The sequence below is a fragment of the Cheilinus undulatus genome, linkage group 17 (genome assembly GCF_018320785.1).
Source record: "Cheilinus undulatus linkage group 17, ASM1832078v1, whole genome shotgun sequence".
In the NCBI taxonomy this organism is placed as follows: Eukaryota; Metazoa; Chordata; class Actinopteri; order Labriformes; family Labridae; genus Cheilinus; species Cheilinus undulatus.
Window position 1 is genome coordinate 25,602,559 of NC_054881.1, and position 14,932 is coordinate 25,617,490.

The 14,932-nt window shown below is 38.6% G+C and overlaps 1 protein-coding gene across 1 annotated transcript in view; it reads left to right on the forward strand.

Annotated features, from left to right (window-relative positions):
* Positions 1 to 14,932, forward strand: part of LOC121525514 (matrix metalloproteinase-17-like) — a 155,374-nt gene that overhangs the window by 115,478 nt on the left and 24,964 nt on the right. Inside the window, exon 4 of the mRNA XM_041811549.1 lies at positions 3,578 to 3,864. Coding sequence (XP_041667483.1) covers positions 3,578 to 3,864 — 287 coding nt within the window. The remainder of the gene's footprint in view (positions 1 to 3,577; positions 3,865 to 14,932) is intronic.

Here is a 14,932-nt window from a genome sequence, read left to right on the forward strand (position 1 = left end):
CGGACAGTGTAAGTACAGGGTAATGGAGGTCAGGGGTGCTTTCTGTGATAGTGTAATTTGTTGAGGTTTTATGAGCAAGGAATGAGTGCAAGGCCTAATGACTCTGAACTTTGACCTCCAAAATTAGATCAGTTCATTCTTTCAGCAGAGTGGACAGTTGTGCAAAGTTTGAAAAAGTTCCCTAAAAGTTTTCTCTATATATGATGTTCGCAGCTAAGGGATTAATACAAAGCTTAATGGTGATGACCTTTGGCCTATAACCTCCAAAATCCAAAGTTTGTAGAAAACCCCCTCCAGCAGATATAGACAAAAAACCCAAGACATAATGCTTCAGACCTCAGCAATCTTTGGCACAGAAGAATTCAAAAGGTCTAGACTTCTCACAGTATTTACAAATCCAACAAGAGCACAACATACTGCAAATTAACATTTTTTTAAAATGAGACAGACCTGCTATACAAAGCCTGAGTACAACCCTGTGTGTTTCTGTTGAACAAATAGGTATTTAAGCTTCACTGACCTTTTTGAGTCTCGCTCTTGCTTTGACTATTATGGTAAGTTAACTCTGCATAATATGATTTAAAACTAAACAGGACATGGATAGTAAAATTACCACTCCAAACACAAATGTGTCGCAAATGTTTGAGATCAGACTGCCAGAGAACTGTAGATGAATAATTATCATTGACTAGAGCCCTGCACAGGAATCTTTACTTAATGTTCACTTACCTCCAATACAGCGACCATGCCGCGATCCGCAGGCAAACCGTACTGTGGAGCAAATCGCTCCCTCTCTAGTCTATCAGAGCAGTTCCACCGCCGGCACACTAGCAGTGTGGAGCGCCACTCCACTCCACTTTGTTCAAGATACGCTGCAGGTCTATTTTCACCACTGGCCGCTGCCAAACCACGTCAACTCCCATCAGTCAGAAAGCTCCAACCAGGAAGTCACAAGTGCAGAATATCCTGTTCATATAAAATACAGCACAATGCACAGACTCCCAATCTTAAATCATCACTATGTCAACTCATCCTGCAGCAAGAGCAAAGGGTCACCGGGAGGTCAGGAGGGCACAGAGCTACAACCGCACCATTTATGAGGCAAAAGTTAACTTTTGAGGACATTTAGTCAAAGAATTTTACATAAAACCACAGATCCTTTAAGCAATCATTAACCTTTTAACTTCCTAAGGTACTCACCCAATTGCGGAAGCAATAATGTCATGGACTTATTCAGTAATTGATGATAAATTGACCCCAAACGGTAAAATCACCTGCTGTTGACATACTAGTCCTGTGAGAAACCTGCGGTACTTCAGTGTGCAGTGCAGTCGTCCTATGTAGAAATTGTGGGTTAGGCACTGCCCTAGATAAATTTTCTCTCAAAATGAACGAAACCCTAAGAAAACAACATCTTTGTCATGCGTAACAGTGCCACACGTGGATATAAAAGAGCAGCTAGGAGTCTTAGACTGATTTAACTCCTAGTTATGGCTTAGTAATAGCAATGCCAAAGTGATATTTACTGACCTTATACTCATAATGTATTTTAAAGACATAAAGAGGTGAAATTGTTTACTCAAACTCTAAAAAGTTCATTGGTTATAAAAACTGCAACGTTCTTTCATCAGATGCAAAAAAATCATAGAATAATATCAAAATGAGCAAGTCAACCTCAGAAAGGCAAAGCAACCTGTTTTTTTACATGCTATCCTCACTTTGTATTCTGCTTTTAGAGCTCGTATAAACATCGGTTCTCCCATGTTTTTTTCATCTCTCATCTCCAGCTGCATTGTGCTTTGCTGCACAGCCACATGTTACACTTCACATCAGAAATAAACCTTGTGGGCGAGGATATGAGCCACCAGTCAGAGCAAAAAAGTCACAGACTTAGGCTGAATCCCAATTCTCCCCTTAACACTCAATTTTAACCCTCGTTCTCAAAAAAACTACAACAGCACAGAACTTTTAACCTAATTACCAGAATAATTTTCTTAAACTATTTAAGAAACTGGCCCTTATTGTATGCCTGGTGCAAGGCATCTTTTGTACTTTCCCCAGAACCCCTCTGCAGGCTGTCTACAGCCTGCAGGTACACCTCACTTTTAAAGGTGGTTTGATCAGACTGGTTGCTGAGCCTTTCATTGTCTCTACAACTATCTTGTTGGTGATGCTTTCATATTCCACTACAACTTTTGCTCCTCTAAATGTGGGCTCTTAATGGCCACTGTGTGTTTGGAGCTTAATCTAGCACTGAGCACACAGGTGTTTGGCTATCACAGAATAACTTGTAAAATGACCTCCTTGACATTATAGTGTATCTACAGCCTGTTTCTACTTCAAATGTTACATTTTTTCCATTTACTTAAGCTGTTTTCTGATTGGTTCTTCTCTAGGAATGATTATCTCCTCTTCCAGACTGTACATTGTCATGTCCCACTCTTTAACAATTTTTGCTGGTTAAAAAATAAAATCTAGCTTAAATTGGGCTGTACGTGTTTGAAAAATTAGCTCTCTTTACAGGTGGTCAGGTGGTTTTCTCCACCACATCTGTAGCAATTTTTAGCCTCCAGCTGGGGCTTTGGTTGTGTGTTGCTGACCTTGTTCACCAACCTAGCCACTCTGTTCTATTTACCAGGTTCTTTCATGACATGTAAATCAAAAAAGTCTTTGTTTGTTGCCTACATTGATTATGCAAACTTGAGTGCTTTTTCAAGTCAGGCTAACCTCCGACAGCAGCCTCCGCTATCCTGTCTTCATTTATCCTACAGATCAGATGATATCTCGACATCATTGTCAACATATCACCAAAGTTACAGTCCTACACCAGCTTTCTCAGTTCTGCCACATGTTCACCCAGACTGCACATTACTCTGGTGCCCTCTGTTGGCACTAAGATGCATTAACATTCCAGTCACTTCATAACACAGGGGACATCCCTGAATGATGACAATTAAGGATTTCATTGAAAATCTGTACATATTTATGATTTGCTATGGGACAGTTATAGTAGTAACTAGCAACTTTGTATATTCAATCAACTTTATCCAACTTCTTTGCATTTTTTGCCTTGCTGTGTGCCTAAATTGTGCACCATGTTACAAGTAAAATATAAGTTGAACCTGCATCAAATCACCATACCAAGTGTTTTTGACATGTGCTGTAAGAGTCTCAAGATTATTATGTTTAAAGTGGCAGTTAATTGATTGAGGAAAGCTCATTTTTTATATGATTAAAATTATTATTATTTCCTGAATGGGTTAGAGACATTATGAGCAGAAAATCTCTTTGGTTGTATCTCTAAAGTGGCTGTTAATTGTTTGGAGAAGGTGTATTGTTATTTTTTTCTGCTATCTTTCTTTTGTAAAGGATAGGCAAGGCCCCTTACAGTTTTATGATGCTGTTGAACATTGTTGTGACTTTTGCTCAGTATGTGTGAAATAGTACTGTATGTATAGAGAAAGGTTTGCAGAAACAGCTACAGGGCTTTCTGTGCAGGCAAGCAACACAATCAAGAAAGATAATCATAAGTTCTTCTTTCTTATGTAACACATCTCTCTTTTCCCTCTTCTTTCAGAGTGAGAACCTTCCCTAAGGATTCAGCTTTACTGGGCAGGGACACCGTTCGAGCCCTGATGTACTACGCTTTGAAGGTCTGGAGTGACATCGCTCCTCTTAACTTCCATGAGGTGGCAGGAAGTGATGCAGACATTCAAATTGACTTTACAAAGGCCGACCACAACGATGGATACCCTTTTGACGGGCCAGGGGGTACCGTGGCGCATGCATTTTTTCCTGGAGAGAGGTTCACAGCTGGAGATACACACTTTGATGATGACGAGGCCTGGACCTTCAGATCTCCAGGTGAGAAACTTTGCTTTTAAGTGTCAAGTGTTGTACACATGCACTTGCATATGCATGCACCAAATCAATTATTGAAGACAGTGTTGTCGACATCAAAAGGAAGCTAGAAGATAGAAAAATAATGGGGTTGCATTAATATTGAGTGATATTGCTAGAAACATTTCACTGAATCATTTCGATCAAAACTAGTAGAAAGAGATGAACATTTTAAAAGTGTGTGCCTTAAAAATGAAAACCTGTTTTGAACTGTTATACTCGCCAAGACTTCTATATCTCAAACTAAAAGCCGACTGTATTTCGGAGCCCAGGTGTGCTTTTACAGTACCCTTTGTTCATGTTCCAGATTTTATAATTAATATTTAATGTGTTAGAACTATGAATATAACATATAAATGCTGCAGGTGCAGGTCTGGGAGTCGTGACTCAAGCATTGGGGATTATATTCACAAGGAGGCATAAAAGTTGTCCTCACAATACCTTAGACACTCAGCTATGACACAGCCAGAACAATTAACTATAGTATGCCACTGGTGAACGTGAAATTTTATCAAACAAGAAATTAGACAAGAAATAATTTAAAAGTTATCGAAGGGCTGAAATGATGAGGAAGTTTTAAAAGAATTTAGAGCCATGCACTCCCAAACAAATGAGGACGACACGCTACAGAACCATTTAAGAAGTGGTTCAGTGATTTTACTCCAAATATTTCATTGGATCCATGGCACCAGCTGAAAGGAAAATGTCTCTGACAGGCCTTGAAGCAATACTCCAATCTGTGATGACAACTAACAGCTGCTTCAGTGACAATCGATAAAGAAATGATTTGGGAAAAATGGCACAGTGATGAGATTTCAGGGTTGTGGACACATGGTTAAGTGCAAAATATCAGTCTGCTTTCAGGGTGAGGAACAGTGGTGGAAAATAAATCATTGTGAGTATTGATAGGGCAGTTATTTGAAGTACTTCACTATATACACATCTTTGGATTTAACACTTTTTTATTACTAAAATTCAGAAGAATATAATCACTTTGGTGAAAGCTGCTGTCCTTTGCTGGAAGATTAACATTCAACACAAAATCTTTTACTAATCATAGGGCTCTGATAACTACACAACTACACAACTGAAAAATAAAGAGCACTAGCAGCAGCTAACAATGTAAAATAATACAATGTACAGAGGTGTCAAGTAACTAAGTACAAATACTTTGTTACCTTACTTAAGTAGAAATTTTGGGTATCTGTACTTTACTTGAGTAATTATTTTTTAGCTGACTTTTTACTTCTACTCCTTACATTTTCAAGCAATTATCTGTACTTTCTACTCCTTACATTTTAAAAATAAAGTGAAGTAAAGTTGTACTTTATTGATCCCTTTATTGTGTTTGGATGAGAAGTATAAACATAATACCATTCCAACACCCTATTGGTTTGTACGCGATCCATTGCACCTGCACACGACACAAATCACGTCACACTCCAGCAAGGAAATATCAGACATATGTAGCCTAGTACAAAGATGTCCGTGGCAGAGACTCAAGAGAACTTGAGTGAAATGTCCCAACCAAGCACCAGCAAGATGGATGCTAATACACATATATGGTTCTTGAATGTTTTGCATTGTACTAAAATGCTTTCATTTTCAATGGGCATAAATGCGGCTGAAACAGGTGCATCCCAAATTTTTCAGCATTAACATTTTAATATAACATTATAGTCATCATGACCTTTAAAAAAATGTTTTTTTGGGGAGGTGGGGTAGTGCATTATAGGCCCCTGTGGTTCGGCCTAAGCTTTTGTCCTTAAAGGCATTTTTCCCCCTTACATTACTTTTACTTTTATACTTTAAGTAGACTTGAAACCAGTACTTTTACACTTTTACTTGACTAAAAAGCTTGAGTTGATACTTCACCTTCTACAGAAGTCTTTTTAAACCCTAGTAACTATACTTCTACTTGAGTAATGAATGACACCTCTGACAATGTAACATAATAAAGTTAGATGATATATTGCGCATCATTACTTTACCTTTAATTCATACTCTGCTGCTTAAGATTGGGTCTTAACTCAATACAGTAGTACTCAGTACATAAGAAATGCATCTCTTTAACTTCGAGGTAATTTTAATTAAGTAATTGTATACTTTATACTTTGTTCACAGCTATTGATGACACATGGCTCTCCTCTATGTTGAAGAATGTGTTGGAAAACCAGCCACTTATGAGCAATGTTCTTAAACATGCAGTTGTAGTCTACATTTCATAATATTGTCATAAGATTCAGAGAATCTGGAGAAATCACTGTGCATAAGAGGCCAGGACATAAACCAACAATGAATGCCCATGACCTTTGAGATCTCACGAGACACTGCATTGAAATTCAGCATCATTCTGTGATGGATTTAACAAAGTGGGCTCAGAAACACTTCAGAAAAACCATTGCTGTTTAACTTCGGTGGCTGCTTTTACAAATGTGAGTTCAGATTCTCCCATGCAAAGTAAAAGCCTGATGTCAACACCATCCAGAAGTCCGGCTGACTTCTCTCAGCCTGAGATCATCCTACATGGACTGACCTAAAGTGGAAAAGTGTGCTGTGGTCAGATGAGTCCACATTTCAGATTATCTATGGAAACAATGATCGTTGATTCCTCTGGGCTAAATAGGAAATGGACCATACAGGTTCTTATCAAGACAAAGTTGAAAGGCCATCATCTGTGTTGGTTTGGGGGTGTATTAGTGCTGATGGCATGGGTAACTTGCACATTTGAGAGGTGCATTGAACATGTGCTCATCCAGATGTCTTTTTCAGGGACATCCCTGCTTATTTCAAAAAGACTATGCTAAGCTACATTCTTCAGGAGTTACACCATCATGGCTTACAGTGAAAGAGTACAGGTACTAGACTGGTTTTCATTACACTAAATATGACAAGACTGTGCGCTTTTGAGCAAATTATATGTACAACTGCCTATTAAGAACAAATGATATTTTTGTGTGCAAAACTACCATGACACAATTCTACATAGCATCTGCCTACATTGTTGTACAGAACCTTCAGTTCCCAGCATGTCCCTTGAGGCTGGCTGTAAAAGCCCCAGAGGTCCCATTATTTGCCAATAACAAAATCCATTTTGATTTTATTTAAGCAAATAATTATGCCAAATAAGAGGCATGACTTGAGGACTAAGGTCCACATGTGCTTCAACATTTTTGCCTGTTTCTAGAATGATCAATAGTTAGTTTGTGATACTATGGGTTTAGAAACTCTGCTTTGGAGACCAGTGAGTGTTACCACATTTTAAACTGTCCTTTCCTGTAGTTAAACTGACACAGCAGACCACAGACTTTACTCACCACGGCGTATTCCTGCTGATGGAAAATAAAGGGCAGTGTAGCATGTTTGACTGCATCATTTCACATAAATAGATAGCTCAGAGTACAAGTCAACTTCAAAATGCACCTTGTGATATTTTACTTTTTTATTGCTGAATTAGCTATTTCAATTATTTTTTCAATTTCTGAGCAAATGTTTTATCTTTAGATGTACCAGAGGTTTTTTACTGCCTTTAAAATAATAAAAGGTTTTTATTTAAACAGGAAGTGAAGTATTCTTAGCTTAAGACAGTACACAATGCAAAATAACAAAAATAGATAAGAGTTGCCCCAGGCAGTCTCTTGTCTTAATGGTTAACCATGACTAAGCTGCACTCCTGAAAAGTGCAAATGTCTTAGCATTAACTATAGATCATTTGACATCACTTAGTCATTTTGTACATGCACTCCTGCCTCAGCAGCCTATTAAGATATGGCTCTGATTTCTACTTTAAGTCAAAATTATAAAATACATCTCCTTCCAAATATGTGATTTTCAAAACACTGCTAAAATTGCTTCACACAGTCAGTATGGACTTAACTTTTTGATGAATTCAATTAACTATTGAACCTGAGTGATTAGTCACGATTCTTTAAGAATAGCCATTTGACAGCCCCCTTTTTAAACCACCTCATTTTTCCAATGATCCCACTAAAATCTCAGACTGAATAGCAGAGTCCTTGGGGTCACAGGCCCACTGTGCTGTCATGTAACCTAAAGCTTTTACAGTTGCTCTGGTTGTACTTTAGATGAAGGTGTTTTTTTCACCTCTATACAGCAAGACTTTTCTTTGCACTGGTAAAGCTTGGAACTATATGCAATTGTAATTAAATCATTTCTGATTAACACTCCCAGCAGTTTGAACTTTCTGCTGGCGTGACGCTGATGCAGATCACAGAATCCTCTGTGTAGACGTTGCCTTGATTAATGACCCAATTGCACTTCTCTATCCAAATTTGAATATTTAGCATATCAACAAACAAAAGAAACACAGTGCAAAGAATTCATTTTCAATCATAGATGACTCAGAGGGCTGGCAGTCCAATTGAAGGCAGCCGTAATGACAGAGAGTGAGTGAAAAGATGCCAAGTGTGAATCATCTTACCTTGTTAGATGTTCCAGGTTTCAAGGTTACTTCTTCTCCACAACTATGGCATAAATAAAACATGATTTTTTTTTTTTTCATTTTTCTCATCTCTCTGTAAAGGAAGTGGATCCTTGTGTGTCTTTTCACCAATCAATACTAATAGAAACTACCCTACACAGTATACTGCTGCTTTGGATTATGTCACAGTGTTTTAGAACAGGCTAAAGGTTTATGTGATTCATAGATAGAATACCAGGGATAACATTATTGCAGACTATAAAAACCAGATATTGCCTTTGTGATCTTTCCCACTCTCTTGCTGTGGGACTCTCATCAACTGCCTTTAGCAACTGGGACTTATCTCTCAGCCAAGGTCCCTGCTAATTGTACAATTTCAAATCTTTTTCTCTCTAATGCACTAGAAACGATAACAGCTACCCAATTAACTGTGTAACTCCAGAGCAATGTGGTACTCAAATGTTTCAGCCTGGCACTAAGGTCATTTCACAGCACTAAGAATGCACTTTTAGTTATAGGAATTTCCCACTGCATGCATGCAGCTCTGACTCTAGCTTTGAGTTGAACAACTTGTCTCTTAAATTTGCATCCAGGATCTTTTTTTTCACTTGAAGCAATTCTGAATTCCAATGATATCAATTAAAAATGTTAATATGACACTGTGTTAGAAAACAGTTTCATTTTTAAATATAGAGCAACCATAAAGCCACGCTTTCCTTCCTGCTTGAATTTTGTTTCAGATGAGGTTTTTGATTTTCCATTATTGTAGCTTTTCTCTCTTGGTGCTTGCCAAGTACCATCCGATGGATTTCAAAGCTTTTTTAACCTGCTGTGTCTGAAAACAACACCAATGAGACAGCTGAAGGTGAAGTAAAGTTTTTGCCCATAAACCCACATCAGTGTTAACAGCCTGTGGGACACTCTGGAGGGTCATGTCATAGTGCTCTGTGGATTTGTCGTACAAGCAGTGATGCTGATAGGTTTTCAATGTTGTCGGTACAAGGGAGTCATGACTTGTCACTGCAGTGGGCCATAGGGATATTCAGTGGGGCCCCTGTATTTGTTTACTCAAAAAATCATAAATCATACTGCAGTATTTTTTATAAAGAAAGAGTCAACATTAATCCTAAATGAGCTATGCACAAAGCAACAATGCAATGGCAAGGAAAACTTCCTTTACTGGGCAGAAACATGGAGCCTCATTGTAATTGTTTAACCTTTAGTGAATATTGCATGATATAAGTACAACCCCAATTCCAAAAAAGCTGGGGCACTGTGTAAAATGTAAATAAACAAAATTTGCAAATCTCATTTGATTCTCAACAGAACATAACAACATATCAGAAGTTGAAATTGAGGCATTTTACCATTTCATGAAAAAAGCTTATTTTTAATTGAATGGCAGCAACACATTTCAAATGCTGGAAAAGTAAGCGGTACTAATGAAAATCCCCTGGAGCAGCATTTTGCAACAATTTAAGTTAAATTCCAACTGTTCAGTAACATAACTGGATATAGAAGGAGCATTAAAGAGAGGCAGAGTCTCTCAGAAGTAAAGATGGGTAGAAGTTCACCAATATATAAAAAATGTGTCTTAATAAAGTGGAAAAGTTTCAGAAAAAAATGTTCCTCAACGTGAAATTGTGAAGACTTTGAATATCCCCCCATCTACAGTCCATAATATCATCAAAAGATTCAAAGAATCTGAGAGAAGACTAATGGGAAATAGGCCAAAGGTCAGTATTGGATGCTTATGATCTTTGGGCCCTCAAGCAGCACTGCATTTAAAACAGGCATGATTCTGTACCGGAAATCACCGCATGGGCTCAGGAGCACCAGAAAGCATTTTCTGCCAACACACTTCACCGAGCCATCCACAAATGCGAGTCAAAGCTGTATCATCCAGAGAAGAAGCTATATGTGAACTCGATTCAGAAACGCAGCTGGGCCAGAGCTCATTCAAAATGGCCTGAGGCAAAAGGGAAAACTGTTCTGTGGTCAGATGAATCAACATTTGAAATTATTTTTGGAAACCACAGATGCTGTGTCCTGTAGATTTAGGAGGAATGAGACCATCCAGCTTGCTAGTGCCTATGACGTGATCATCTTACAAATCTGGAAAAGGCACTATGAATATGGAAATATCGAGGTTTTGGAGCTACGTATGCTCCCATCCAGACAATGTCACCTTTAGAGAAGGGCTTTCATATTTCAGCAAGACAATGATAAACCACACACTGCATCCTTCACAACAGCATGGCTTTGCAGTAGAAGAGTCCAGGTATTGAACTGGCCTGCATTTCAGTCCAGACATTTCATGAATAGGAAACATTTGGAGCATCATGAAATAAAAAATCTCAGCAAAGACCCAGGACTGTTGAGCTGCTAGAATCCTACATCAGACAAGAACGGGACAACACTCCTCTCCCAAAACTCCAGCAGCTGGTCTCTTAACTCCCCAGGCATTTACAAACTATTATTAAAAGTAGACAGGATGCTACACAATGGTAAACATGACCATACCTTCTTGTTTGTGATGTGTTGCTGCCATCAAATCAAAACTAGTTGATGTTTTTCATAAAATAGCAAAAGGTCTTGATTTCAACCTATGATATATTGTTGACTAAATATGCATTTATGACAGTTGCAAATCATTGCATCCTGCATTTATTTACATACACACATTTTTGGAATTGCAGTTGTATACCAAATTAAATATAACTACTTTGTACTTTGCACCATGTTACAACCTGCGTGTAACTCTTAAATGCAAAAGACAGCATGACCACATGGTCCTTCTTAGTGCAAACAATGTAATAGTTAGTTTAATGATGGTGATGGTAAGACAGAGCAGGCTTAATATCTGTTCTTTCTCTGTTTGAAATTGTACTAATTTTCATTCGTTTAGATACACCAGCACATTGACATGTAGCAGATCAAATGAAGCATTTACACAAGCATTAGAAGGGAATCAGAGATGCTTAACACAATGATGGCGTCTCAGTCTTCCACTAGTCTACAAACACCGCAACAAAATCAGGGAACAAAGAAACTGCAAGTTAGCAAACATGGATAAAATATTTTTGCATTTCAGATATTATAAGACATGCATTCAGTTCTAAGCTTTGATTTATATACTCAAATTTTTTTAGCTAATAAACGATGATCCAAAGCTAAATGTAGCTATATGCCTATTACACACTGAAAATGTGTCATTTAAATGTAAATCATGAATGTGACATTCCCTCATCTCCTGCTTTGTATAGCTGCCATCATGTCTCTCAAATGGTCTAAGGGATCACATTTCTAAAGCTGCCAACATGCTTAATTTGATGGTGTATTCAAAAAGGGAACTGACATAGTCTTTTTGATTAATTTTTCACATGAAATAATCATTCTTTGTGTCAACTTTGCCAAGGCTTTACAGATCACAAGGAGTGAAGGAGTTTGAACACATACAGACTGACTTAGAGGGGAAGTAAATCTACATAATAGCGCTCTCACTGATATTGGGGGTGTCAATTTCAGATTTTCTATCATATATGTGGATAAGCAACAGAAAATTGCTTTGCTGCTTGAAAAAGCTTGGTGAAGAAAAATTGTTTTAAAATATCCACTAGAGGGCCCTAAGAAGGCTTTTTTCAGTGGTTTAATGTTCATGTCCATATTCTGATCAGTGTTCTGGCTAAAGTTACCAGAACTTTTATAAATGAGACTTCCTTTGACTTTCACTGTTTTAGGGGCCGGATAATTTTTAAAAGTTTTGCCAGTACTTTAAAAAGCAGAGATCGATATTTTTTATAACTTTTTCATATATATATCTGGGGATTCAAGTCCATTCCTCTTTTGAATTTTTGATATCCTGATCAGTTTCCTGCTTGAGTTTCAACGGAAAAGTGTTAGACTCTGAGATTTACCTGATGTGAAATGTGATCACCACACTGAATGTACAATAATCTATTAAATATGGGCAACAGCATCTTTACTGTAAGGAATGAAAGTCTGAAGGAACCAAATTTCGGATTCTGAAGCTGTTTATATCACAAAAATTGATTTTTGCAGAATTCATTTTACTTTTCATGTTTATAAGACCAGGTTTGGGAGATACAGAAATTTTTAAAAAAGCCAAAAATTCTCTATTGGACTGAGGTCTGGGCCACTCCAGAACATTCAACATGCTGTCTTTAAAGTGTTTCTGTGTAGCGTTCACTGTATGCTTAGGGCCATTGTCTTTCTGAAAATAAAATCTGCTATCAAGCTGTAGTTCTGTTGCAGACTGAACATACTCCAATACTTTCCTATTTTTTGTTGCATTCATTTTGCCCTCTACCTTTACAAGCCATCCAGGGCAGGCTACAGAGAAGCATCCCTACAGCATGGTGCTGCCATGCTTCTCAGTGGGAATGGTGTGTTTGTGGTGATGCACAGTGTTCAGTGTCCATCAAACAGAGTCTTGTCTGATAGCCAAAAAGTACCATTCTCCCACATGGAGTCTGTCACATAGCAAATAGTTTTCTTCAACAGTGTCTTTTTCTTTGCTACTCTCCCATAAAGCTTTGACTGGTGAAGAACACAGGCGACAGTTGTTGTATGCAGAGTCTCTCCCATCTCAGCTGCTGAAGCTTCTAACTTCTTCGGAGTAGTCATAGGTGCCTTTGTGGCCTCTCTCACTAGTCTCCTTCTTGCACAGTCACTCAGTTCATGAGAACACCTGATCAAGACAGATTTACACAGGTATTTCATTTCTTCAAGATGGATTTAAATTTCGAGTATGTAACATTCAATGACAACCGTGTATAATCAACTCTTCTCCCCCTCCCTTCCTGTTCTTGTCCATATCTGGGCTCCATAGCTCCGCCCCTCTTCTCACATACCTCCCCGCGAATGTGCACGTCCGCTGAATCTAATACTGACGGTGGCAAAGCTCGCGTGGAGTGATTTTGCTCCGCTTTTCCACTGAAATCAATGGCTGAATTACAGGTTAGAAAACACTTCTTCTCAGCATGAACAAATCTTACATAGAACCGAGCACCGCTGGTAGCTCCGCCATTGTACCAACTTCTCACTGAGCTGAGGCGCAAGCACACCTACCACAGCGGCCAATAGGAATGCTCCCTCGTTCCTGAGCCATGATTGGCTGCGACTACTAGCCTCCTCATTGGCTGGAGCATTATCCCTTGCTGGTTTTCCTCAAGTGAGAGTGCAGTGTGAGGAGGCGTTGCAGAAGTGTGTTATTCTGTTAGATGGCTTTAATAACAAGACCCTGATGGGTTGTGTTGTTTTTGTGGGCATATGATACTAAAAATAAATCGCGTACTACAGCTTTAACTGAACTCTGGGGGATGTTCAGTGCCTTGAATTTTTTTGTATCCATCTCCTTACTTATACTTTCACTAACCTTTTCTCTAAGTTGTGTGAAGTGTTATTTTGTCTTCATGGTGTAATGGTAGCCAGGAATACTGGCTACAATCACTTGAGACACATTCACTGCACTCAGGTGATCCCCAATTCACTAATTGTGAGACTACTAGCACCAGTTGGCTGGACCTGTGTTGCATTAGGTCAGTCATTTCTTACATTGCATATTTTTATTTAATTGACATGACTTTGTAGAAATCAGTTTTCACTTTGATATTAATGAGGTGTTTTTGTAAAATTTCGGTGTCAAAAAGCCAAATTATATTGACAATGATTGATTTATAAATCAATATAGGGGAAAAACATCCAAGGTGTTGAATACTTTATAAAAGCACTTTAAATAGCTCCATCCTCATCGTCCACTCTTCTATCTCCCCCACATGCCTATGAGCAGATGAAGTGAGAGTGTTCCCTTTTATACTGCTTTTACCTGCATTATACATAGTGAATGCCATTCTGGGCTTCAAACATTCTGATGGAAATATCGATTCTTGAGTCATCGTGGTGCGAGGTAATGCAAGGTCACAATACTATGAGGATTCACATCAAAGAAAGAGAGCCTGAGGCTAATAGTGTTCCACCTACCGTATGGTACCAATCCTTATTAAACTATTCATTCACAGCTGCAGGCCACAATTGTAGCATTCTGAATACATCATGCTTTCTCCAAGGTAGAAGCACCTCTTAATATATTGTATTTAGTGTGCAGCAAAGTAATGAGACTTTTAGATTCAATGTGACACCAGAGAAACAGTTAAATGGGTCATTATTGCAGTAGTATCATCTTTCTTTTGTCTCCTTGGTCTCTCTCTGTATGCCTGTCACCCTCTCTACTGCATTCTCCCTCTCTCTGCTACGGGTGTCTACCTCAATGACTCGTTCATCCACCTAAATCTCTCAGCTCTGACTTTGTCCGCAGGCATTAGGTTTTTTTCTCTGTCAGCCTCAGATGGACTGTAAATACCATGACATGGTACCTACTTTGTTCTGAATCCCTGCTCTCTACTCTCCATCCTTCCTTTCATCCACCTTTCCTCTCTGCACTGTGTGCTCCAGCAGATTAGAGCTGGCTTTGGGCATCTGAGAATCCCAGGTGTTGTGAGCACAAGTGCATATCTCCAATTGTCCTTTTGTCTTTCGACAGAACACAGCTCTGAGATGTTCCTACATAGA